Source organism: Mustela nivalis (genome assembly GCF_964662115.1).
Source record: "Mustela nivalis genome assembly, chromosome: 13".
Lineage (NCBI taxonomy): Eukaryota > Metazoa > Chordata > Mammalia > Carnivora > Mustelidae > Mustela > Mustela nivalis.
Window position 1 is genome coordinate 67,001,059 of NC_139032.1, and position 24,839 is coordinate 67,025,897.

General features: G+C 46.8%; 1 protein-coding gene across 3 annotated transcripts in view; it reads right to left on the reverse strand.

The window, feature by feature from the left end:
* Positions 1-24,839, reverse strand: part of LOC309846239 (phospholipid-transporting ATPase ABCA1) — a 128,071-nt gene that overhangs the window by 29,116 nt on the left and 74,116 nt on the right. For 2 of the 3 annotated variants that reach the window (XM_082695095.1, XM_082695094.1), the window contains exons 9-28: positions 24,525-24,765; positions 22,644-22,783; positions 22,201-22,317; positions 18,625-18,822; positions 17,669-17,874; positions 16,592-16,768; positions 14,704-14,926; positions 13,484-13,705; positions 12,856-13,060; positions 11,737-11,850; positions 9,699-9,870; positions 8,553-8,684; positions 7,556-7,698; positions 7,225-7,362; positions 6,086-6,306; positions 4,987-5,065; positions 3,899-4,101; positions 2,508-2,556; positions 2,200-2,313; positions 986-1,134 (exon numbers count right to left, since the gene is read on the reverse strand). In XM_082695095.1, the coding sequence (XP_082551221.1) occupies positions 986-1,134; positions 2,200-2,313; positions 2,508-2,556; positions 3,899-4,101; positions 4,987-5,065; positions 6,086-6,306; positions 7,225-7,362; positions 7,556-7,698; positions 8,553-8,684; positions 9,699-9,870; positions 11,737-11,850; positions 12,856-13,060; positions 13,484-13,705; positions 14,704-14,926; positions 16,592-16,768; positions 17,669-17,874; positions 18,625-18,822; positions 22,201-22,317; positions 22,644-22,783; positions 24,525-24,765 (3,243 nt within the window). Of the gene's footprint in view, positions 1-985; positions 1,135-2,199; positions 2,314-2,507; positions 2,557-3,898; positions 4,102-4,986; positions 5,066-5,092; positions 5,166-6,085; positions 6,307-7,224; positions 7,363-7,555; positions 7,699-8,552; positions 8,685-9,698; positions 9,871-11,736; positions 11,851-12,855; positions 13,061-13,483; positions 13,706-14,703; positions 14,927-16,591; positions 16,769-17,668; positions 17,875-18,624; positions 18,823-22,200; positions 22,318-22,643; positions 22,784-24,524; positions 24,766-24,839 lie in introns of all 3 variants that reach the window. The other variant, XM_082695096.1, reaches the window with a different exon arrangement.

Here is a 24,839-nt window from a genome sequence, read left to right on the forward strand (position 1 = left end):
TATCCATGGGAAGTCACTCCCGCTGTGGCCTCAGTAATCTCACTTGTAATCTACAGACTAACGGACCCAGTCAGATCCCACGCTCTGAAAGGGAACAGCAAACCCTGTCACCATGGAATGGCCTCCAAAAGCGTCATTACCTAAATCCTTCTTTCTGAGAAAATACTGTATGACAATTATCTCAGTTCGTTATTGTTCCAACCCTATCACCAATCAAAAAACAAAGTAGTTGATCTCAGAGAGACTAAGTAACTTGCCCAAGGTCACACAGACAGTAAGTGGCAGAACCAGAATTCAAACCTAGGTCTCTGTGCTCCAAACTCATACTCTCTATATTACCCGCACAGTCTGCAGGGAAGAATTTCTGCAGATGCTTTCTCTGTACTTCTCGATTTTATACAGCAGGATAACTTTATCCCTACTGACCAAGTGCCTTAGCATGGAAACACCAACACATAGGCAACAGTGTAATGAGTCTTTTCTGTTTGCCCATTTTCTTCTGACCTGTCTGGCCTCCTTTCTATCAATTTGCAGTTAAACATCGACTTACAGAAAAGTCACAATTCCAAGAAGTTTATATGTCAAGTGCATCTCAGGTTATGAAAACTGAATTTGCCCAGCCAATGTTTCTAAACTCTGTCCTTGTTATGCCATCCTCTACCATAAAACTCATACACACACACACACACACACACAGCACTACTAAATGCTAGGCCCACTCTAAGCACTCACTCATTTGAATCCTCATAACAGCCCTACATCATAGGCACCTTATCTTCATTTCTAAAGATGAGGACAAGGAGGCACAGAGAAGTAACTTGCCCACAGATGCGTGAGTGACAGGAAGCAGGACTGGGATTGAAAGGCGAAAAGTCTGGCTCCAGCATGTACCCCATACCCACGACCCTCTCCCGCCTTCACTGGTCAGGGAGTCCGCAGCCCACCCGTGAAGCCAGAGTCGCTGGCCTGGAGCAGCACTTGTCACCTGAGCAAAGAATCCCTTCCGACTCCGTCTGGCAATCAGCAGCCTCTTCCACAGAAGGGCCACAAACTGCTGCTGTGTGAGCTTCCAGCCCTTCACCTGGTAGGAGCCTTTGCCGTCCATCCCGCTGAGCAGGTCTGTTTCTCTGGATTCTGCAGGAAGCCAACACCAAAGGTCACCTATTATCTGAGGCAGTTTTGACATTACCATGCTCCTCCCTCCAGCATCCTCATGGAGGCTTGTGTTTGAAAGCCAAAGTCTCTCAGAAGTCAAGGGCTTTCGTGACAAATCATTGTCCCAGGAAAAGTCAGGACCCCAGATGCCCCACAGTGGCACTTTCTGCCTATGGCTCTTGTGTGGGGAGTGCAGAAAATGAAGGTGCCTTGAGACAACTGAAGAGAAGTGTTCACACATAACTGTTGTACATCAAGCCATTCAGATGAACCACGTCATCCTTGACAGAATATTCTATGAGACAAGCCATGCATTTGGCTGACAGAATTGAAAACAGACAATGCTGATTTGCCTACCATCTGTTATTTTGGTAAAAGGTGGATACGTTCAAATGATCTAAGTACTGACAATGTCTGAAATCACAGAAAACATGAGGGCCACACACTCAGAGGAGCAGGACTGGGAGAGCCAAAAAAGTTTCTGTATCTCAAAATTGTATAAAATTGTACAAAAATCCTTGTCCTAAACTAATGATTCCTAACTGAGGTGCTTTCACATCTTACCAATATTTGCTTGACTTCTTGCCTCCCTTTCTCGGTCTCAGTCAAACACACAGGGACACACTCTACCAGAATATCTAAGTCTTAGGTACAATTAGCCCTAAAAGGTGACTTAGTTCAAAAATCATTCACCCATTCAAAGAATATTTATTTAACAATTTAAACACCCTATCTAGACAAGAAACTGGGTCTGCACAGAAAAGATAATCAATGGATTCAGAAGACGGAGGGGCCGTCCTTTTATACATCTCTCAAGTGAAAGATCTCAACTAAATGAAGAAAGTGAGGAGGGTGGGATCCTTCAGGTTTGATAGTTTGCCCAATGTTGTAAGGAATGCAGCTTTTTTCAACTTCCCACTTCCCTTTGGACCCTGTAGGCATCTATCATCCATGCTCAAGGCCGTTTGTTAAAAGGAAATGTGGGAGTATACTAGGCAAGAATTCACTTTCAAACAATGGGACACAAATCTCGCCCAAACAGACCTGGGTCTACATCAGAATCATTAGGATCAGCAGCATCATCTTCAGTGAATGGGCGAAGGCAGCTCTGCTTGTCTCCAAAGGCCCTTCTGTTTCGTCTTGCTGGCAAGGTGCCATCTGCAGGCAAAAGGAAAGAATCCCACATTTTATTTTATTTGTAACAAAACAAGCCATCCTCATCTGCCACAAATGTATACACTAAAAATAAGAATAGGATAAAACAAGTGAAAGGGAAAGGCACACTACTGGTGAGCTAAGACAGCCTACAGGAGGCACTGCCCAGAGAGCGTACAGTTGCCCCAGAGGCTTACCGGAGGTCTCCGCATCCACCCCGCTCTCTTCAGCCACTTTGAGAAATATCTGAAAAACGGGAGTGAGAACAGTATAAGCACCATGTGATGAGAGCAACCATTACCGCTATGATTATTACATTACTGAGTGGCTTGTTAGCCCCTGAAGACAAAAAGTAAAAGCTGCATTTATCAGTAATACTTTGCCAGTCACTTGGGAGTGAAGGCATTCTTCACCAGAGAACACGTCCCCAGTTGTGAGAACTATCAATCCAGACAATCATTTTCAAATTAAAGGTAGGACATTAGAACACCAGAGAAGAAATGTGTCCTGAATCTACAGGGAGCATGTTAGGTGGGTTCTTCCAGGTGGATGGCCCCCAGATCTCTGAGTAGGCCAGCATCGTGATAAGTCATCTAAGACCAAATGATCAAAAGATGATGGGTTCCCCATTACTAGAAATAGTATGGCAGAGACTCAAACATCATAAGAGAATGTGAACTAGCCAATGATTTCTAAACTCTGAACTACAGACCACGGCCCAGAAAGCATGTAATAAAAGCACTGACGTTGAGGTCTTACCTCTACAAATTCTGATCCAAAGACCCTGGCGCTGAGGACTCAGAATTTCTATCGTCAATAATAACCCCACAGATGATTTCTCTGTATGGCCAAACTTGGGGACCAATGGGCCAGACAACTTTTGTATCCTTTCCAGCACTCCAGGTTTATGAAGCTGTGATCTCTAAAGGGAGGTGATGCTGCTACACAGTAAAGAGAGCATGGGTTTTGTAGCCCAAACCCTCAATGCTGAACCCTAGCTCAGATTCCTGAGTGCCCACTTTATTATCTTATTATGGGAATAATATTAAGTTGCAATGATTTTTAGAAGATTTTATTTATTTAAAGAGACAAAGTATGCATGAGCGGGATGGGGGGATAGGGGTGGGGGTGGACAGAAGGAAAGGGAGAGAGAGAGACTCCCAAGCAGACTCTGTGCTGAACACGGAGCCTGACACAGTGCTCAAGCTCACAACCCTGAGATAATGACCTGAGTCAAAATCAAGAGCCAGGAGCCACCCAGGAGCCCCTACAATAATTAAAACAAACAACCCCACACACCCAGTTCAGCACCAGGCACACGTGGATTTTCCATAAATGTTGGCTCTTTCCTATATCCATGGCCACAACACAGCCATGTCAGGGAGCCATCCTAATACAGCTCTCCTGCTATCTTCCACCACAACTTTAAAGGGTTAACTGTGGCCAATAATACCCCAAATGCAATGATGTAAGGACTCAAATGACCAGCTCCATGGTAATCCTATTCCTCTGGGGGAAAAGGAGGCTATCTGTCTGGCCTTGGGCCTGTGGAACCTACTCCACTCTGATAGTCAGTCACCGAACTTACTTCTTCCAGAGTGGTCTCTGAGATGCCATAGCTAGAGATGCCCAGGTCTGAGAGTCGGTCATCAATCTCATGGAAGAGTTCCACGAAGGCCCCTTCTTTGGCAGCTTCGTAGGGCAGCACGTAAGTCAATTCATGCCCAATGTCTTCCACGAGCCGGGCCTCAGCCACATGCTTCCTGATGAGGTTGGAGATGGCAGAGACATCTGTAGGGACCAAAGCACAAAGACGGCTCAGCCAGCTCAGAGGCCTCCCAGCAAGAGCCGGCCATGCCTCACCTTCTCCCCCTGCCTACTCCTCAGAGGCCAGCTGCCCACACATGATACCCGTTTCCGATACCCAAGTCTTTCCACAGGTTCATCTCTGGCCTGAGAGTCCCTGAGGCAAGGACTAGGTCTTCTTCACCTCTGTATCACCAAAGCCTGGAACACTATAGGTTCTCGGTACATTGTGGGCGGGTGGGTAGGTGGGTGGGTGAGAGGAAGGAAGGCCAGAAGGGCTGAAGGAAGGAATGGTGGGTGGAAGGAGGGAAGACTTTCAGAGGTTGAAAGTCTTGTGTCCATTGCCTAGACTCTAAGATTCTTCCATGGAAAACCTGAGTAAAGAAAAGTTAAATGATTCTTCGCCCTTCCTAACCTTTTAAAGGAGGCTCCTTCTCTTTATGTCAATAAGGGACTAATCAGTTTGTGGAAGGAGACATCTCCTTGGAAAACGCCAAGTATTAGGACTGGGCACAGATGGACACAGTAAAGGCTTCTGCTCCATGGGTGTTACTGGTGACACTGGTGTCCTATATGTAGCTCCAAAGGAAGACCCGCAGACTGCTCTCCATCTCCTGGGCTCTCAGTCTCCTGAGATACTGAGATCCAATCCCTTCCCCAGGGCGTGGCCGTCAGCTTCTCATCCCTGGTCGCCAGTGTCCAGCCAGATCTATTCGCCAGGAGATCCTCCACCCCCAGTCATGTCAGCCTCTCGGGGACACTGCCCTGCCAGCTGCCACACCAAGCTCCGGGCTCCCCAGCAAGCATTAAGCCAATCTGCACCCTCTCCCAACCCCCACCCCAACCCCCAGCCCCAACCCAGCAGCAAACCTTGAGTCAGCGCCACCAGCCTCTGCACCTCTCCTCCTCTGCCTCCACTCTGCCCAGCTCGGGGAAGCTCAGGCACCACCTGAATAAGAAACCCCAGAGTCCTTACCGATGGTCAGCGTGTCACTTTCATGGTCACTGCCCAGGCCAGCATCAGAACTGCTTTGAGAAACACTGTCCTCCTGATGGCAAAGAAGGAGGTGAGAATGGGTCAGGGACTGAGCAAGGTACAGCCACCAGCACCTTCGCCAGGGAGGGCTTCCATGAGGCTCTACCATGTGGCTCCTCCTGGGAAGCAACTGACTGGGCAGCCGTGGCTTCTGAAGCCCCCGTCTGACACGTGTGTGCTGTGCGCACGGGAGGCCAGCACAGAGCTGGCCGCAGAGTGCTGTCACCACGCACTCACTGACCCTCCTAGGCATGGGATTCACCTGCCTAGTTGTCTGGCTCAGGGCCTCTCAAAGCTTGGTTTCTGTTGAGCCACCAGGGGACCTTGTTAAAATGCAGATTCTGATTTAGTGAGTCTGAGCTAGGCCTGCGTTTCTGCATTTCTAACAAGCTCCCAAGTAGTTCCAGCGCTGCTGGTCCTCACAACTTCGAGTAACCGGGCACTAGTTAAAAGGTAAATAAGCAGATAGGAGTTGAAGTTTGGAATGTCAATGTTTTAGGTGCCACTGGTTTCAGCACACAAATGACTCACAGAGGTGTACTGTGGAACAGAGGAAAACCTACCTGGTTATTGGGGTTTGGTCCCACCTCTGTTATTTACCTGCTCAGTGACCTACAAGCCTCATTTCCCTAATCTGAGATAATAATCACAATACCTCCCTCCCACTATTGCTCTGCACTTGGAGATGACTGGAGTTTAAAAAAAAGTTCATAAGTAATAACATGTGTGATTCAACCTCACTCTGACTGCAGGAAGAGATGTAGCCTGAGCTTTCTACAAAGGAAATACAAGGTGACTCCAAAGGGACCGCAGTGCAGGGAGATGGTGACCCCTCAAGTGGCAGAGTGGGGTGGATGTGGACAGGCCACTCCCAGCCAAACAAGTTCTGACTCCCTGGCCCGGCACCAGCCCAGCACCGAAAATACAACTCACCTTTTTCAGGTATGACACAGTGCTACTGCTGTTTCTGCAGGAACTGAGGGAGGATTCCACATCCTTCTTGACCAGGGTCAGGTAGTAGCCTGTTCCCAGCTGGTTCTTCAGAAACAGGGAGGAGCCCACACAGCACAGCTTTCCATGGGAAATGATGGCAATCCTGTCCCCCAGGATGTCTGCTTCATCCATGTGGTGTGTGGAGAGAATAATGGTGCGGCCTGCCAGGCACAAACACAAGGACATGGGACAAGTGAGGCCTATTGGTTCTCAACAGCAGAAGCAGCTGGAACTACAGACAGATCAGCAGGGGCCACTGAGGCAGCAGAATCTGGAAGCCTGTGTAGCAAAGCCACCCTCACAGAAATCAGAACAGGAACATTCATCTGGGAATTTGCCACATACCAGGCAGGGTGCTGGGTGACCTGCATGCGTTCTTATTTAACTACATCTTCTGGGAGGCAGGCACTACTGTTATTGGAGGCAAAGAAATGGAGACAAGTTAAATGACTTTTCCAAGGTCTCAGGGCCAACGGGAACTGGCTCCAAAGTCCATATTAAAATCTGCTCATCCGCTCTTTCAACAAACATATACAGAGTACCATGCTGGGGACAGCCTCTGTTCTCAGTCATCGGTCTGAAAGGGAACACAGCTACAACAGAGATTGTAAGCTCTAAGCTAGAGGTAGCTCTGGGGACCATGCCCTTATCCCCATTTCTCTTCTTGCCAGCCCCTAGATAATGAAGGGAATCCACGTTACGTGTCTTAGAAACCAGGCCTTCCTTCCACATTCATACCATGCGTGAGCATAGAGCTTTAAGAAAAGAAGTCCCTGGGGCTCAGTGGGTTAAATCCTCTGCATTCGGTTTGGGTCATGATCTCGGGGTTCTGGGATAGAGCCCCACATCGGGCTCTCTGCTCAGCAGGTGGCCTGCTTCCTCCCTCTCTCTGCCTGCCTCTCTGCCTACTTGTGATCTCTGTCAAATAAATGAATTAATTTTAAAAAAAGAAAAAAGAAAAGAAGCCCCTTATTGCTCTTGAAAAGCAATTCTGCTGCTGTCAAGGACAGCCATGAGCCACAGGCGTACCGCTCAAGAGCCTCTCCCTCCCTCCCTCGAGACAAACACACATCAGCTACCTTGTCGGTATTTCAGCAGGAGCTCCCATATTCCCCTGCGGGAGTAAGGGTCCACACCGGCTGTGGGCTCATCCAGAATGACAACCTTGGATCCCCCAACGAAGGCCAAAGCCACAGACAGCTTTCTCTTCATTCCGCCTGTGAGAGAGAGACATTCCAGGATCGGCCCCGGACAGCGAAAGCAGAGGCATTGAGAGACAAATAGAGGCACCCACCAGGGACAAGCCAGGGACACATTTCTGACCTACTCACCCACCCCTACACTGGGACTCTGGGGCAGCTGTTGCTTTTCCCATGACGGGGGCAGGGTGTTGGAGGAAGGGGAACTCACCTGACAGTTGACTTGTTTTGCTTTTCAGTTTGCTGGGTGGCAAACCAACATCCAAGGCCATCTGCTCCATCTCTGCTTTCACGTGCTTCTCCGAGAGCCCCTTCAGACGTGCATAGAACCAGATGTGTTCTTCCACAGTCAGCCTGGGGATGCAAGGGCAGGTCAACTCCATACCCCACAGTGCTTCCTGACCCAGAACAGAAGAAAAGAGGCACATTTCCACTGCCCCCTCCCTGACCTTTTCTAACTTTCTCAACTTCTGAAAAATAATAGGAAGAATCAAGACAGAACAACTGTAAGCAACCACTGGAACTGCTGAAGACGCCAAAGCTGGAATGTGACTGGTCTGTTCCAGCCTAGTTCCAGCAGGCCTGGCCACCAGACATCAGGCAGTTGCAACTTTTAATCTCTGACCCTCAAGGGGCTCACCCCACAGCTCCATCGACCAAGTAACTGGGTCAGAATTCACCTGGAGCAGCCCCCTCCAGGAACTTAGAATGTGCAAGAAGGGAGGTCCCTGTGAAGAACATGAACCTGAGTTGTTCAATTTAGGTAAGAGCAAACGGGGACCCAGAAGGGGAGAAGTCCTTGCCCAAGGTCACAGAGCCCAGGTCTTTCTCAAGAAGCTCCACCACGAGGGCTCCCTGAAGGGGCCTGAATTGCAGACAGGCCAACCTGAAAGGAAGCAATGTCTTCAGCGGGAAATGCTGGGCCAGAGTGTAGTGGGAGAAGGGACCGGCTAATTGGCCCCTAAAGGGTCAGTAATGGAAAGCACCATTTCCCAAGGGCTCACCCACCAACTGGACTGATGGGACATCTCTCACCTGACAATCACCTCCTGCTTCTCCTAAAACGTAAGGACAACCAGGTCTCACCGTGCAGAGCAGTAAGACCCACCACCCTCACAGAAGGTAGAATGCTTAAGTCCCTCTCCGCCCATGACTTATGACACACGCATGCAGGCGGGGTCTGCTTCTCAGTGTGCACTGGTACTCACATGTCAAACAGCACGTTATGCTGGGGGCAGACCCCCAGGTTCTGCCGGATGCTGCTCATCTCAGAGCGAATATCTTTCCCCAGGATATAGGCAGTGCCCGAGGTGGGTGGGAACAGCCCAGTCAGGATTGACCTGAGTGCAAAAGGTTAAGAGGCAAGAGTCAGTGTTATCCCCATTCCCCCGGAAATGCCCCATGCCGGGTGCAGAGCCTGGGCACCTACAGCAGAGGCATCAGTCCCCCTATACATACCCCCATTCCTTCCTAACAGACCCGAACTGACCCCTACAAAGCAAACAAGTCTTTGCTTTAGTGGATAACCAGGAGCAGGCCTATGTGTTGGAAAGGGCAGTATCAGTACAAGTGTTTTTTAATGACCACTTTGCAATGGAAAGTACAGTTTGAAATATACATTTTGTAAGTCTAAAATCATGTCCATGAAAAAAGAATTATTCAGTGATAAAAATAGTGTTTTGTGTTAGGCAGTAGGATTTCTGTGCACCTTTTAAAAATAACCTGCAATGTTCATATATTGACTTTGCATTAACAACAACAACAAACAAACAAACAAAAAAAAACAGGAAAAGATATACCCTTGGCAATAGTTGAGGAACCGCACTGAAAGTCACTGAGGCTAACTCTGGTGTTTATGGCCCATGCTCCCCCGTGAAGCTGCCTGTCATAAGGTCTTTATAGGTCTCTAATGGTCCCAGAAAAGGCAGTACATGGCCAGCTGTTTCTCACACCTCCTTAGCGACAGAGCTCCTGGAAATCACTACTTCCCTCCAACATATCAAATCTTCCCATATTCTTACTTCATAATTCTAACAAAACCAGCTCAAAAGGAGACCATTTCTCAGAGCTGTCACAGCCTTAGGGTTCCAGGAACAGGGCAGAATTCTGAGAACCAAACGGGAAAGGTCACCAAGAGGGTTGCCAGGCTGCTTTCAGGCTGAGGAAATATTTAGCCAAAACCGGCAGTGAGGAAAGCACTCTTGTGATGAGATAATATCTCACATTCCTCAACCCCTCCCCTCAGCGCTGCTGCCCTTGCCCCGGTGACCAATGCAGTGCCCTTGCATCCTGATTTCTAACTGCACTCTGGAAACTGCCCACAGCGGACTCTGACAGTCACACCCTCCTCTTACATGGTGGTGGTCTTCCCAGCTCCATTGTGGCCCAGGAAGGAGGTGATCTGGCCCTCATAGAAATTCAAAGCCAGGCCATCAACAGCCACCTTCATGCCATCCCGGTAAACCTTCATCAGGTTCTGAATGGACACGCCCAGCTTCAGGTGCGTGGGTTCCTCCTCCATGCAGACTGTCAGAAGACAGAAGACAGGATGGGAATGAACCCACGGCAAATACCGAAGAGCACGGCACAAAGACACAGGGGCTCGGCTCGTGCTCTCACAAGTGTCCTCTCTCCACAGATACTTCTGGTTTCTCAGGCAAACGTTTACTTAGGGCCTATTTGGGCAGGAGTGTTGGTGATGGGAATTCACTGATAAAGGCACATTCACAATCTATATAAAGACTTGACAAGCAATTAAAACACAGGAAGCTAAAAGCGGTTTAAAAAACACATCTAAAGATGCCGTAGAGCTGTGGAATACCCAGCGCATGGAACACAACTCAGCAGGGAAAAGGAGTGAACTGTTGATACACATCACAGCCTGGATGGATCTCAAGGGAATGATGCTAAGTGAAAAAAGCCAAACTCAAAATGTCCCATAGTATATGGTTCCATTTACATCACATTCTAGAAATACCATGTGGAGAAAGGAGTAATAGCTGACAGGTCTCAGGGACTGGGGAAGAAAGTGGGGGCGGCTTTCAAGGGGCAGAATGAGGGAGTCTGTCTCAATGGAACAGTTCTGCATCTTGATTGAGCTGATTACATGAATCTCCATGTGGCAAAGTGCACAGATCTAAATGCACACACATGAATGAGTACATGTAAAACTCTACAGTCTGAAGGAGGTCTACACACTGTATCAGTGTCAATGTCATGGTTTCAATAATGCACTGTAGTTATGCAAGATATTACCACTGGGGGAAACGAAAATGAAAGGCACAAGGGAAACCTCCCCAATACTATTTTTTTGCAACTTCCATGATTCTATAATTATTTTAAATAGAAAGGCCTTTTGCTTGTTTGTTTTTAATGTCATGAAATCTTGGAGGAGGAACTGTCTGACTACTTGGGAATCCAGAAGCACTACTTCAGCGGTAGGGATACAGAACTAGATCTTGAGGAAGGAGGAGGAAAGCAGGCAAGTCAGAGAAAGGTTCTCCTGTGAGAAGACAGAGTACATACAAAGGCATGGGGATGTGGAATAACAGGACATGTTCTAGGAGACTGAATCCAAAGGCTGATGTTAAGAGGAGTTTGGGTAAGGGGTGCCTGGGTGGCTCAGTGGGTTAAGGTCTCTGCCTTTGGCTCAGGACATAAGCCCAGGGTCCTGGGATTGAGCCCTGCATCAGGTTCTCTGCTCAGCAGGGAGCCTGCTTCCCTTCCTCTCTCTCTGCCTGCCTCTCTGCCTACTTGTGATCTCTGCCAAATAAATAAATAAAATAAAATAAAATAAAAGAGAAGATTGGGTAAGAAAGAAGAGTAGGAGGAGCTGGGACAGTGGGCAAGGGCCAGCTGTAGTTGTCTAGAATGCCTAAGAACAGCAGACTTTTCCACTGGCAACTTGGGGAAGGCACAGAAGAGATCAGCAGAAAGGAACTCATTAACTACTTAGGAAGCCACACTAGCACAAAGGTAGTTTTTCTGCAAGAACCAGAGCAAAGAGCCCAAAAGACAGTTTGCTAAACTGTGGGTACCCCCACCTACAATCAGGAGCCAGGAGAAGATTAGGGCCATCAAGAAGCACAGGTTGAGCTCTGATAGCCACTTGGTGTCAGCCTACACAGGCTCATATATCTATCAGGGCCTCTTTCCTAGAAGTCAAGAAAACAAACGCAATGTCCCTCAAGGACCCAGAGAGCAACTCCCCAATAAGTCGACAATAGCACTGAACATGAATGTCATGGGAGAATTTGGAAAGATGCACTGTATGTGATTTCTTTGCTCCTAGAGTGGTTTCAGACTCTCTAAAGGGCAAAAGCCATCCTTTGTCCCTGACAGTGGGGGCAAAAGCACTTAGGCTAAGGGGAGGGCAGGTTTGGTAGCACTTACTTTCTGATACCCCCTTCTGGCTGGAACCAGGGTGGCTCTTCTCATCACTTTTCTCACCAAACCAGTAGGATTTGGTACAAGGAAAATACCAGGGCCTGGGGATTCCATACTGGCCTGCAAGCAAATATAAAAACCAAGATGGAAGCCAAGCACAGCAACATCCAGCAATTCCTAGCCAGAACTACTCCCTCCTTGACACAGCCTCTGGCAGTGGCACCCTGGAATGGAGGTGGGGTAGTGGGAGCTCACATCTCCTGAGACCTACTATATAGTCAAACAACCTCACAAGGCAGGTTATCAGCCCCATTTTACAGATGAGGAAACTGAAGGATAAGTAGCCTACTGAGGTCACTCAGCCAGTAAATGAAGGACTCAGAATCTGAACCCAGATCCGCAGGATACAAAACTGCATATCCACTTTAGGAAGCTCATGTAGACGTAATGAACATTCCGCATACACTCCCTCAGAAGAAAACCAGGGGAAACAGAAAAAAAATTAAACCTCATTCTCATAGAATTTGATCTATCCAAAAATGTATCCACGGCAACTCTTGGTCAAGGAGATTTATTAAGGGAAGAACTAAAATGAATTCTTATGAATGTTAATTTGATTAAATAACAGATAAAGGCTTAAAGCCAACATATATTACTCTTCACAAACTATACTCAGGGAACCCTGCTGGTGGTTCATCCTGGGCATACAGAATCAGAGAACTAGGCCAGCATTGGAAGGAGGAATCTCCTGGACTAGGTGACCCAGTATGACCCAACTGGGGTCACTTCCAAGCACCAACACTGACCAGCAATGTGTCCACAGGCAAGTTAACTTGAGTCCTAGTTCTCTCGTTTGCAAAAAAATGGGTCTAAGAGCAACTCCCCTGGTCTACACAACATTTTGCACAGCACCAGCACAAAGGGCTCAAGAAATGAGGGCTACAGCAGTAGTAAGCATCAGCTGCTTTTCCTTGGTCTGTTTGCTTGCCGTGGGGCTAAAGTCATAGTCACTTTCCAGGGAGCTCCAGGCCCTGCAGAAATTCTACCACAGACACAGCAGAGCTCGGCAGCCAGGAATTACATTTCCCTAGCTGAAAGCTAAAGGTGTGTGGAAGCTCCATGTACCTGGAAAGACAGCCTCGATGTACCATGTCATCACTCCATAGAGAAAGGTGTCGAATAGCATCATGGAGACTGAAGTGGTGAGGTTGAAGCCATCCTCCTCCATGGGGCTCTCAAACAGGTTGTCCCACTGTACCCCAACGCCCTGCTCCTCGAAAAGGGCAAAGTACTCACAGCCAAACCCAAAAGCCACAGGAGACAGCAGGCTCTGTGAGAAAGAGGCAAAAGTCACTTATCCATCTCCTCGTCTCTCGTTTCCTAACACTTCTAATATAAATTCCACCTAGAGAAATTTGAATTTGCAAAATGGATCAATTACAAGATATGGAAGTATTCACCTACAGATCCCTTGAGGGGAGTGGGCTCACCAGCAGCATATAAAAGGATTCTATTTATAACCCCTCATTATGCACACACATTTCAGAAATGCATGCATGAGAGAGCGTAAAACTTTTAGAATTTTATGCTTCCAAAGATGCCCCAAAGACTCAGCAATCCTGTACCGCCCCGCACACAGACACACACGGACATGGACACACACTCTCATTTTCTGCTCTGAGCTTGGGCTGTGAGGGGGAGGTGAACCACCAGGGGTGGCTGTATGCAGCTACTGCCCAGGGGTGGTTCTCACCACGAAGATCTTGAGTGTGAAGCCCACGTAGTCTTGCCATGCCACACACAGCACATAGGGCAGGTACAGGATAAAGTAGATGATGCCCCCACAGGCAGCTGCCAGGTTGGCTCTGGAGAATAGCGTGCTGATCAGGAAGCACTGCAGGATGGTCACCACAGCGAACACAGATAGGAAGACAAACACCACGCTGGGGTCACTGTAGGGCAGCAGGTTCCCTAACTGGGAAGGAAGAGACCTATTAAATACACCGCCTCAATAAGCAAGCACGTCCTCGCATGATCTGTGGGAAAAAGGGTTTATTCATACTCCTTTGTAAGGTATTAGGGAGGAGCAGTGCTGCTCACTGTTCTGACCAGGAAACCGAAGATTAAGTATACTTCCCTCTCTTTGACAACACTTATTTTTACATGATACCTCCTTAAATCATTGTAAGGAAAGATTAGCATATAAACTTATTACTATATGGGGTGGCACAGAACAGCACTGCCCAGGGCCCCTTGCAGAGGGAACGTGTTGCCTGGTTGCCACAGCAGACACACTCTAGATGTCAACTTCTCTGGGTCTGTTACAGCCATAGAAAGCTGCCCGGCCCTGGGGCTCATGATTCCAATGACTGATGGAAGGGCCCAAGGTCTGGGATATCAGGGTGGGAGGCCTTGGGCCTGGATGGCACAGCTCAACAAGGGACAATTCCAGTAAGCTGTATATGCCCCCAAGGGCCCCTGGAATTGGCCCTATCCTGCTTCACAACTCCTTCCCCTGCTCAATCTTGCACTTTCCCCATCGCTTCCATAGATGCTGATCCCTAATAAGTACCCCTGCACCAAACTCTCTCAGCCTCTGCTTCCAGAAAAACCTAACCTGCAATAATACATATCCCTCTGATTAGTGTTTTTAGAAGTTCTGGCAGAATCACCAACCAATACATCTGAAGAGATGAACAGCTCTCAGATGCTGCATAAACCACTGCCTGGCAGACGTCATGGCGCAGGTAAGTGGATGCCTATGTGAGAAGCATGAGCCCTGGGTTCCAGCCCTGCTCAGCTGCCAACCAGCTGAGTTGACCCTGGGCAAGTCACTCTCACTCTCCCCAGACACAGGAAACCGAGGAAACTGGAGATGACATGTCTGACCCCTTCCTTCCCAAATAATCTTTGCTTTTCTCCTCACAGCTTGTAAGTCCCCCGGGGAGCAGGGAGCCAGTCTGGCAGCCTTACTTTCAAGATGACCACCAAAAGGGCGGCGCTCACGAGCAGAGGAATGAGGCTGCTGATGAACCAGCTGAACCAGAGGATGCCATTGTCCAGGCCCATGATGCGCATGGTCTCCTTCAGCCGCGCCTCCTTCTCGTACACGATGCCCTTGATGATCACAGCCACCGAGTAGATCCAGGCCAGCGTCATGAATAGGGGCATGGACCGGCTCATCACCCTCAGGAAGCTGGAGGCCCCAGGAAAGGGCGGGGGAGAATTATAGGGAGTGAGATTCAGGCTCAGAGCCCCAGGCCCCCCAGCCGTGCGTGGGAGAGGAAGCCCCGAGACTCAGTGAACAAGGGACAGGCTCGCTGGAATCCCAAATGTACAAGTTATCAAATGCTTCATGAGGAGCACAACGTAGTGTTAACAGTGAGACAAACGACATGCTGCTGAGTCGAGTTTCTCTGGGGCCTGCTTCAGTCACTAGATGACTGTGAGGTGTGGGTTTTTTTAAAGATTAAAACAAAAACCTAAAAACCAACTCCTTCTCTCACAGGAGTTCGACATGCCTTGCACAACTTTTATCACAGATAACCCAGAAATAGACTCCAGGCAGCTCTGGTCAGTCATAATTCAGATTCCAAACTAGAACAGAAAGGCAGTGCCATGAAGTAAAAGGGACACAGAATTTGGACCCTGGAACTCCAGGCCCAAGTCCCAGCTTTACTACTTGGGCACCTAGCAGCTACGTGACCACAGGCAGAGGCACTTAATGCCACTAAGCTCCCCTCCTATCCTCATCTGAAGGTATCCTCTTAGAGTGAATCTTGGCTGAGGGAGATCTTTGGAAAACTCTAATCTTTCTGACGGTGAAAGACAAGATCATTCAGGGTGACTTGGAAAAGCTAGAGTGAGCCACACAAGGAAATAGCCGCTCAGTGCAAAGCAGAGAACAAAACAGAAGAGGAACCCCACCCCTCCTACACTCTGATCTCTACACATGCACACCACAACAGAGACTGAGAGAATTTCCAGAGTTTGGAGGGACATTACAGATCCTAGATGCCTACAACTACACCTCTAGCTGTGCTCTCTCCCAAGAAATCTCTAGGGGGCGGGTGCCTGGTGGCTCAGTCCGCTCAGCGTCTTGACTTTTTAGTTTCAGCTCAGGTCATGATCTCAGGGTCATGGGATCAAGCCCCACACCCGAGTGGAGCCTACTTAAGATTCTCTCTCTCTCCCTCTGCCCCTCCTTTTCCCCTCCCTGCTCTCATTCTCTCTCTTTAAAAAAAAAAAATCACGGTTCCCATAACAAGATCTTGACCGCTTAGTAACTTAGCACTGAAAGATTATCTAAAGTCCAAGATAAAAAGGTCTTGTTCAGTTTTATTTGGATTGTTTCAAAATGCTGTTTATCACTTATAAAGAGTAAGTGCACAAATGGATGCGCAGGCAGCTTTTATAGGTCTAGACCACTGTTCCTGAGTCTGGGGGACATACAAACACGTGTATGTGCCTGCACGTGTTTATCACAACACATCTGAACTTTGCAGACTGAGCAATAACTGACCAAAAGGGCAGCATATGTGAAAAATAGAAGCGCTGGTAACTACAGATGAAAAAGGAGAAAGGATTCCAGGATGTGCACATGTGTGTCAGTGCCGTGGCTGGGACCATCAACTACCGATACCCAGCATCTTATTACCTAAAATCTTCAATGAATTGCAACAGTCTTTTTTTTTTTTTTTTTTTTTGTATCAACACATACGTGAAATACATAAAACCAAAGCATCCGATCTCCTCCTTCGGATATATGTGCACGCATGTGTGTAAGTATGTATGTGCAGGTACTCTCTCTGGGGACAGTGTTACCCAGTTCCATGAGGATAGCGGCTCAGTGGTAACTTACATGTCATCAACGTAACAGGGGTAGGGCATCTGCTGCACATAGACACCGGTTTTCTTCTCAGTGCCCGTCAGCACCCTGATGATCGCCTGTTCCACTACGTCTTGCAAGTAGGCAAAGCCCCCCCAGACATAGCGCATATCCTCAAAGGGGTCAGCCCGAGGACCGGGGTCCCAGTACCTAAAACCAGATCACAGGTCATCAAATATTCCCAAAAAAAAGCCAATCACCCACAATCCCACCACCAAGACAGAACCCCTATTTTCATCTTAAATGTTTATACCTTATTTTCTAGTCTCAAGCATGCACATTTTTTACTTTTTATTTAAATTCAACTAGCCAACATATAGTATGCCATTGGTTTCAGATGGAGAGTTCAATAATTCCTCAGTTGCGTATAACACCCAATGCTCCTCACATCACCTGCCCTCCCTAATGTTCATTACCCAGTTTCCCCATCCCCCATACCTCTCCCCTCCAGCAACCCTCAGTGTGTTTCCAGAGTTAAGAGTCTCTCACGGTTTTCTTTCCTTTCTCATGACATCCCATTCAGTCTTCCCTCCCTTTCCCAATGATCCTCTGTACTGCTTCTTATATTCCACATATGAGTGAAATCACGTGTTTTTAAACAGATATAATGAGAAATGAGCATACCACCACCAAAATGTTGGTTGGGGTTTCCCCCCCCTTCTTTGGCTTCCTAACGTAGCATCAAGTGGACATACCAAAATCTGCTTAATTATTCCCTTTTTTACTGGCAGTTTGCCCTTTTTTGTAAAAATGGGTAATGCTACCGCAGGGAACCTTAATGGCTTTATTTCTTCTTTTCTTCCTGTTGATTTAATGCCATGGGTTTAATTCTCTTGAGCAGAAATGCTGAATCAAAAGATGGTATTTTATGACCTTTGAAATAACTGTCTCTAGCAATGAATGTGCCATTTTCAACAAAATCATGCCACCAATTAGAGTTATTTGGGGGTGAAATTTCTACCAAATTATTACTTAAAACAAAGTGTCTCTAGTCATTTTAGCTGCTCTTGACGTCTCCCAAACTGGCTGGTGTGGTGGGATTGAACTCACCCATCCTTAATTTTATTTGTCCTCTCCACATTGTCAATGTCCATTCGAATCTTGTACTTGACATGATGGGGAAGCTCCACGCTGCCAGGAGTGATTCCAGTGAACACAATACCAGCCCAGAACTTCCGCTCATCCAGCAACTCCATGGACTTGTTGATGAGCCGGACTTCTGTTGCTACCGGTTCGAGCTTGTTCAGGTTGACACACTGACGGAAGAACAGCCTTCATGAGAACTCTGGTGGCCCAGAAAACACACAGCGCCCAAGAGAGACTGTCCTGGGAGGGGCGTGCTAACTGCGTGACAATTCTATCCTCACCCTCTCATCTTCTCCTTAGTCATTTTCCAGTATTCGACTGGGAACAGATCCTTTTGTTTTTTTAACGGCAATTTAAGAGAAATGCTACAAGTATTTAGAGTTAAGTTACTTAGATTGATTTTTGCGGACAGAAAGAGGTTGAAACAATGATCATACCTCATTTTCCTCTGTTTTCTTGGCCATATTCAACCATAACTAACCAAATAAGCAGACCCCAAAAACCCTTATTTGCTCCTATGAAGTCACATAATTTTTAAAACTAGATTTTTAAAATATAATGTATCCTATTAGCTCTCAGATAAGCTTCATAAATAATGCCTTTTTAAGGGCATGCTTTCTTGCCGTGAGGTATTGAGCTATGAAACCTTGGGAAAACCTAGAAGGCAATGGATAGAAACACTTCTTGGAGACCGATAAAGCTAGCATTAGTCTGTTTATTCATTCATTCAGTCATTCAACTAACATTTAGGAGTGTCTTCTGTACACCAAGCCCTATATTGGACTGGAATTTAGCCCAGCATATACTGGAAATAAGATTATACATAATTTCTGAAGTTTCCTGCAATCCAAACCTTATTGTACCATCTCAGAGAAAGAAGCAAAAGACTTTTCCAAAAGATCCATGGAACGGGTTCTCACCTCCATGAAGCGAGAGATCGTCTGGATTGCCTGGTCAGTCTCATTGAAGGCTTCTCTCCAGGTGTACACAGAGCCATTAGCAGACTGGACATCCTCTGGGTGCTTGGCCAGAAATGCAAGGATATCTTTGGCAGTCCAGTCTAAGCCATCCAATTTCTGTTCCCAGAAGTGGTCATTGCTTCTGCTGGCCAACAGCATCTGCCATTCCAATGACAAGGTACGATCAATAAACACCAACTCAGATACTAGTCTAGATACTAAGTCTTATATGATTTATAAAACCTAACCTTTTTACATATGTTGTCTCTTTTATCTTCACAGAAAACTGTGAGGTAGATAACAGTGTTGCCACTTTACAGGAGAGAAGAATACAGAGGTCAAAAAAAAAAAAGTATGATCTTAAACCAAGGCTGAGTTATAATGTTAATAGACATGGAGCTGAGACTCAAAGTTAGACTAGTCTGAATCCAGAGTCCGTGTTTCCAGCCTAGCTTAACAGTGCTGACTACAGTAACAACAGTGATCATACTTACTCTGCACAATTTTTACATTAGATCATTTATGTGTTTTACCTCACCCAGCTCCATGAGGAAGATCTGACTAAAAATTCCCAATTTGCAGATGAGAAAAAATTCCCTAACAAGGTCACACAGCTAAAAAGTAGCAAAGCTGGAGCATGAAACATGGACTCTGATTCTACCATACCTTCCCCCCGCATTATATTTTCTTCTTCTTTTGAGAATCCAGCTGATGACGCCTCATACACACCTTATCTCTAGACTGAATTAAGACTGTTTACTCTGGGAAAATGTTGCCATGATAAAACCAGGTAAAATTTCAGCATGCATGGATTGTGGTGCAGAAGAGGCCTGTCTTCCATGTCTTATTCCCTGGGTTTCCCATGGAAGTCAACATGGAAGAGAAGGACAAAACTAATCTGGTGTTCAACCAGTAGACCCAGAGGGCTGGGGCAGAAGCCTGCACAGGTGTTGCCAGAAAAGGGGGTTAGCTTCAAACTCAGCTCATGGAAAAGGAGAAGCAAGTGTAACTCCTGTCACAGCTTCAAAGGGGAAGATGAAATTCTAGCTCTACTGAAATGGAATCTCTAAGGGGCCAAACACTGCTACTTTTTAAATCAGTCTTATTTCCACTAACAATTTAAGTTTTTCCCCCATGTGGCTTCATATATATTATTTTAATGGGAGCATAATGGTATTATGAGTATATATACTATAATTTCATTAAGTATTCCCATACTGCTAAGAATTTAGCCTATTTCTAATTTCTCACAATAACAATTATTATAGCAATAACATTTCCTCTCATACAGTGACTTCTTTAAAGTTATTTCTGTAGGGTACATCCCCAAGGGTAAAGAGAATGGAGACATACAGGATAGCACTTTTTTTTATGGCTCTTGTAATTCTCATCCCAAATTGCTTTCCTATAGGGAGTAACAATTTACAATATCATCAGTAAGACATGTGAAGTATTTTTGTTAACATGACAAATTTTTACCTCACAAAATTCACAAGGGTATTGGTTAGTAATTCTGAAATGGCTTTCTTTGGAGACTCGAACAAGTAAGAACTGAATGAAGACACACGGCATTTGGGGTTAGGCCTGCCTTGCCCAGTGTGGCATCTGAGCAATATGGTTCAGGAAGGCAGCAAGACGGGAAAGATGTGCCCCGTGAGACCACCGATCACGTGGCCATTCTTGGGTACTTGGGGGATCAAGAGACCTAAGATCACCCTCAGGAGTGGTAGCCAAGGAGAAAGCAGGGTCTTGAGATGAAGGAGGCAAAGAGCAGCTCAGAAAGGAGAACAGTTTAGTGTCACTGGGTTTCGTGACTCAGCACAGAAGTGCCTCCCGAACTGGGGGGTGATGCAGTGCAGGCAGACACAGCTGAAAACAGCAGAAAGATAAGAGCTACCACAAAGTAGAATGGTGGTTGCCAGGGGCTGGGAGGGAGGGAAATGGGTAGGTCAAATGGTACAAAGTTTCAGTTACGAAGTATGAGTAAGTTCAGGAGATTTAATGCACAGCAGAATGACCGTAGTTACAAACACTGTACTGTTGGGGTGCCTGGTGGCTCAGTCAGTTAAGCATCCAACTCTGGTACTGGGCTAGGGTCATGGTCACTAGGTCCTGGATTGAGCCCAGTGTCAGGCTCAGCACTTAGTGTGGAGTCTGCTTTCCCTCTTCATCTGCCCCTCTCCTGGCTCACTTGCACGCTCCTACTAATAAATAAATCTTAAAAAAAAATACTATATGCTTGAAATTTGCTAAGAGGCTACTTTGTGAGGTAACATATGTTAATTAGCTTGATTTGTGATGACCATTTCACAACGTACACTATATCAGAATGTGTTGTACAGCTTAAGAATATACAATTTTTATATATCAATTGCACTTCAATAAAGCTGAAAAAAGAAAGGAACACAAGAGCTACCCCAAAAGAAGCAGAAGCCTCAGGCATTACCTCACATACCAGACTCGAGACTATAGCGGGTACAGAGGACTGAGCAGCCCAAGCTCGTGGACTTAGAGAAACACTCCTTCAGAAAGAAGAGAGCAGCTGAGAGGCTCCTTCAACTTCCACCCACAGACTGAGGAGTCCCAAGTCAGTGTCTCCAGCTGAACCACCTTCCTGCACTCTGGGCCTCAGTACCCATGGGCCCATTGGACATCCCCACCATCTTCCTGCTAGAAATCTTTCCCCCTCCACAATCAAGCAACCACGAGGCTTTACCTCCCATGGAAGCCTTGGTCCCCCACTTGGCTAATCTCCCTGGGTATCACACTTCCCACCCCCTGCTCTGAACCAGGGCATCAGGGGAGAATCCTAAGCCTGGAAGAGTAGCTTTCAAGTAGGCACTGCCTCTAAAACCCAGCTGCCCCCTCTTATCGATGAGGTGTCAAGACAAGAAACCTGGTAAAATCCATTCCTGCTTCTTAATGGCAGCAGAAACAAAAGAAAAAGGCCTCCCTCACCATGGAGATAGGAAATAGTCAAATGACTCTCTGACTCAGCCCGAGGCAGGGATGATGTGATTAAATGGCACTCAGGCTCATACAAAGGAAACATTCTGTTCTTGCTCAGACTCCTCCGCTTTTGAATCCAATTGTCTCTAGAGCACTCATCCCTTTCAAGGGGCTCAGAAGCACTCAGGGCAATTCCCCTCCACACCTCAACGGTGGCTCAGCACTCACACAGCGCCTTAGGAGGGAGAACCCAGGCCTTTGTGTCAAGAACTACCAAGATACAGGAAGAATAAATAAGATGCGGTGGTTGGCTTTAGGACCAGAGCTGACAATAGGCAGGGGCCTACAATCACCAATACCAACCCTCACCAAGTTTCTTGGAAAACTGATTTTTGACCACCGGACACAGGGATGTGGGTGTGCATGAAAGAGTCATCCATGCACTATCACCGGCAGCTGGAGCTCTGCTATTAATACATCTATCCTGGTTAAATGTAAGAACTCCCTTCTCAGTTACCTCTAACAAAGTGACCAGAAACTCACCTCTCTAGCATCAAGCAGGCACATAGTAATCCGAGGGACACTCACCCGAACAAGGTCCATTTCTGGGTTACTCTCCATGAAGGTCCAGATCTTGGGGCTGAGCTCTTCCCACATGCCTTGCATATCATGAAACACGGCCAGTTCCTGAAAGGTCTTATTCACCTGAAGTCAGTTGGGGAGCCAAAGGCAGCAGGAAAAAAGGAGAGGCAGAGCCATGAGATATTAGGCTGACCCTGGCAAGATGCTCCGTCACTGTTTCCAGTCTTCCCCATCCCTAAGAATGCCTGCAGCAATGACTCAAATACCCAAGGCTGGAGAGCTGGCCCTCCACAGTCAGTTCTGGCCTGGCCACGCTTGTGGTTCTCCCTCTTTGGAAACCCCGAAAAGCCATGAGCATAGTCGATATAATCCATTTGAAGCCACCTTCATCTTTTTGCTATAACCCTAGGAGGATTCTGGAGAGGGATTTCTGGGCCTGGGCAACCTACCTCAGCCATAACCTGTCTAGTGGCTGGAGTGTCAGGTGTATACAGGATCTTCCCAACAAGCAGAGGCTTGAGAGCTTTCCAAATGATGCGGGAAAGAGGACTGGACTCCAAATTCTTCATCAAGTCATTGCAATAAGGAGCTATGAAGACAATGAAAGGCAGATATTCACATGCACGGTCATAAACTTGTGGGAACTAAAAAGGGCTCTAGAGCTAGCCAAACAGTCCTGGGTTCAAATCCCAGCTCCACCACTTATGAGCTACATAACAAATGCCTTCACTTGTCTGAGCCTCAATTTGCTCCTCTGTTAAAATAAAGTTACTATGTACTTGGCAGAGATGTGGTGAGGATTAACAGATGTTATCAAGAGAGCCCCCACAGGAATGCTTGACAAGTAATCAGAGCTTATTATAGAGAGGGATAACTCATAACCAAGAAGATCTAGAAAAATGTTTTTACTATGCACATACATGCATAACTCTGGATTCATAATCTCATGTCAGCCTGCCTACTCATTTTCATTGAGAACAGAGAGATGAATTTAGTCTTTAGTTTTCTAGCAAAAATAAAACACTTCCCTTAACACGTGTCATCACAAGTATATCTAATATACGTAATAAAAATTCCTAATGGAAAAATCCAAAGTTATAATAGACAATGAGGTTTGGTTACCCAGAATGATTTCTGAATTTTTTTTTTAAATTTCATTTTTGGTTCTTTTGGATGGCAAGCATCCTCTATATGCTGCAGAGAGGATACATTAAAAAAAAAAAAAAAAGGATTTGCTCATAGTTGTATCTGCTTTGCAAATGAAGGTTCCCTTGGGTTGACTTACAAGTGAGGGAGCAGAGCGGATGGCATTTCAGAAAACTGTGTCTAACGCCATCCCCTTCAGGCTTGCAAAGCAGCCTGCTATGTCTGGAGTGCTTTACTCCAGAGAAGAAGAATAGGTTCTTGTGTTACAGTAATGCACAAAAAGCTGCCTCACTCAGTGTCTGAAAGAGACACCTGCGGTTGGAAATGGAGAAAGGTTCACTTGCATCATGTTTTCAAGGAAAAGGATGCCATTGTCTAAAACTGTAACACTGGCTCCTTGCTGCCACCAGACACAGAACACACATCCCCACAAAACCATCCAAGTGTGAGCAGTAGATATGGAGTTACAAGATTCTTTAACACCACCTTGCAACTAAGCACCAAAAACAAACAGCAGATCAAATGTCTGAGTCTGACGGTACACACGCCATGTTAACAGAGGCCATGTGGTTTACGGGGGGAAAAGCACCGGGCCAGCCCGATCTGGGCTTAACCCCGGATCTTGTGGATTTGCTACGGTGTGACTCTGATCAAGTCACTTAACCTTGCTGAGCCTATAAAATGTGGGTTGTACAACCTTCCTTGTAGGGTTCATGGAAGGGTTAAATGAGAAAACTTCAACAGAATGCCCAGTACACAGGAAATGTTCCCTGAATGTTAGCTTTTATTGCTGTCATTATCACTCTTATTTCAAAGTTTTTAATATAAAGCATGCCTGGGCGGGGGTAGAGGAGCACAAAGAAGAAGATCCTTGATTTCTCTGGGAACTCCCCTCCTATAAGCCCCAGGAAACTGCGGAGCTGGGCTTTCACTCACTCTTGAATTTAATAAACACACCATGTACCTGAGATGCGCCAGGCCCCATTCAAAGCAGGGGGGATAGTTCACTGATAAGGAAAAGACTCCTCTAGGAGCTCAGCCTCCTGGGCAAACAGATGCATACATCTTCAGTGGTGCCTCAGAGCACAAGGGTAAACACTAGGGAGGAGGCACAAGGGACCCAGAATAGCACTAAGCAGGGTGGGGGCCAGCCGGCCAGGGGTTCCATCTATGCAGACACTCACTTGTAGAATTGTCATAAAAGCTGCCAGCATCTTCATCCGTGCCGTTGCCACCAAAAAGGGCTTTGTAGTTGTTGTCCTCGTACCAGTTGAGGGACTTGATCTTCAGGCCGCCCCCCTCGGGATGGCCACAGACGATGCGGGACACAGCTTGGTAGATCTGGGTGGACGAGCTGGAGCTGTTCGCATTGGTCAGGAATAGGACTTCCTGCCGCATGTCACTCCAGCTGTTCATGCTCAACAGCTGGTGGCCGTGATCAGGAGGAGAAAGGGAAGGAGGAGGGAAGGAGGAGAAGAGGGTATCACGAGGGTGGGGGA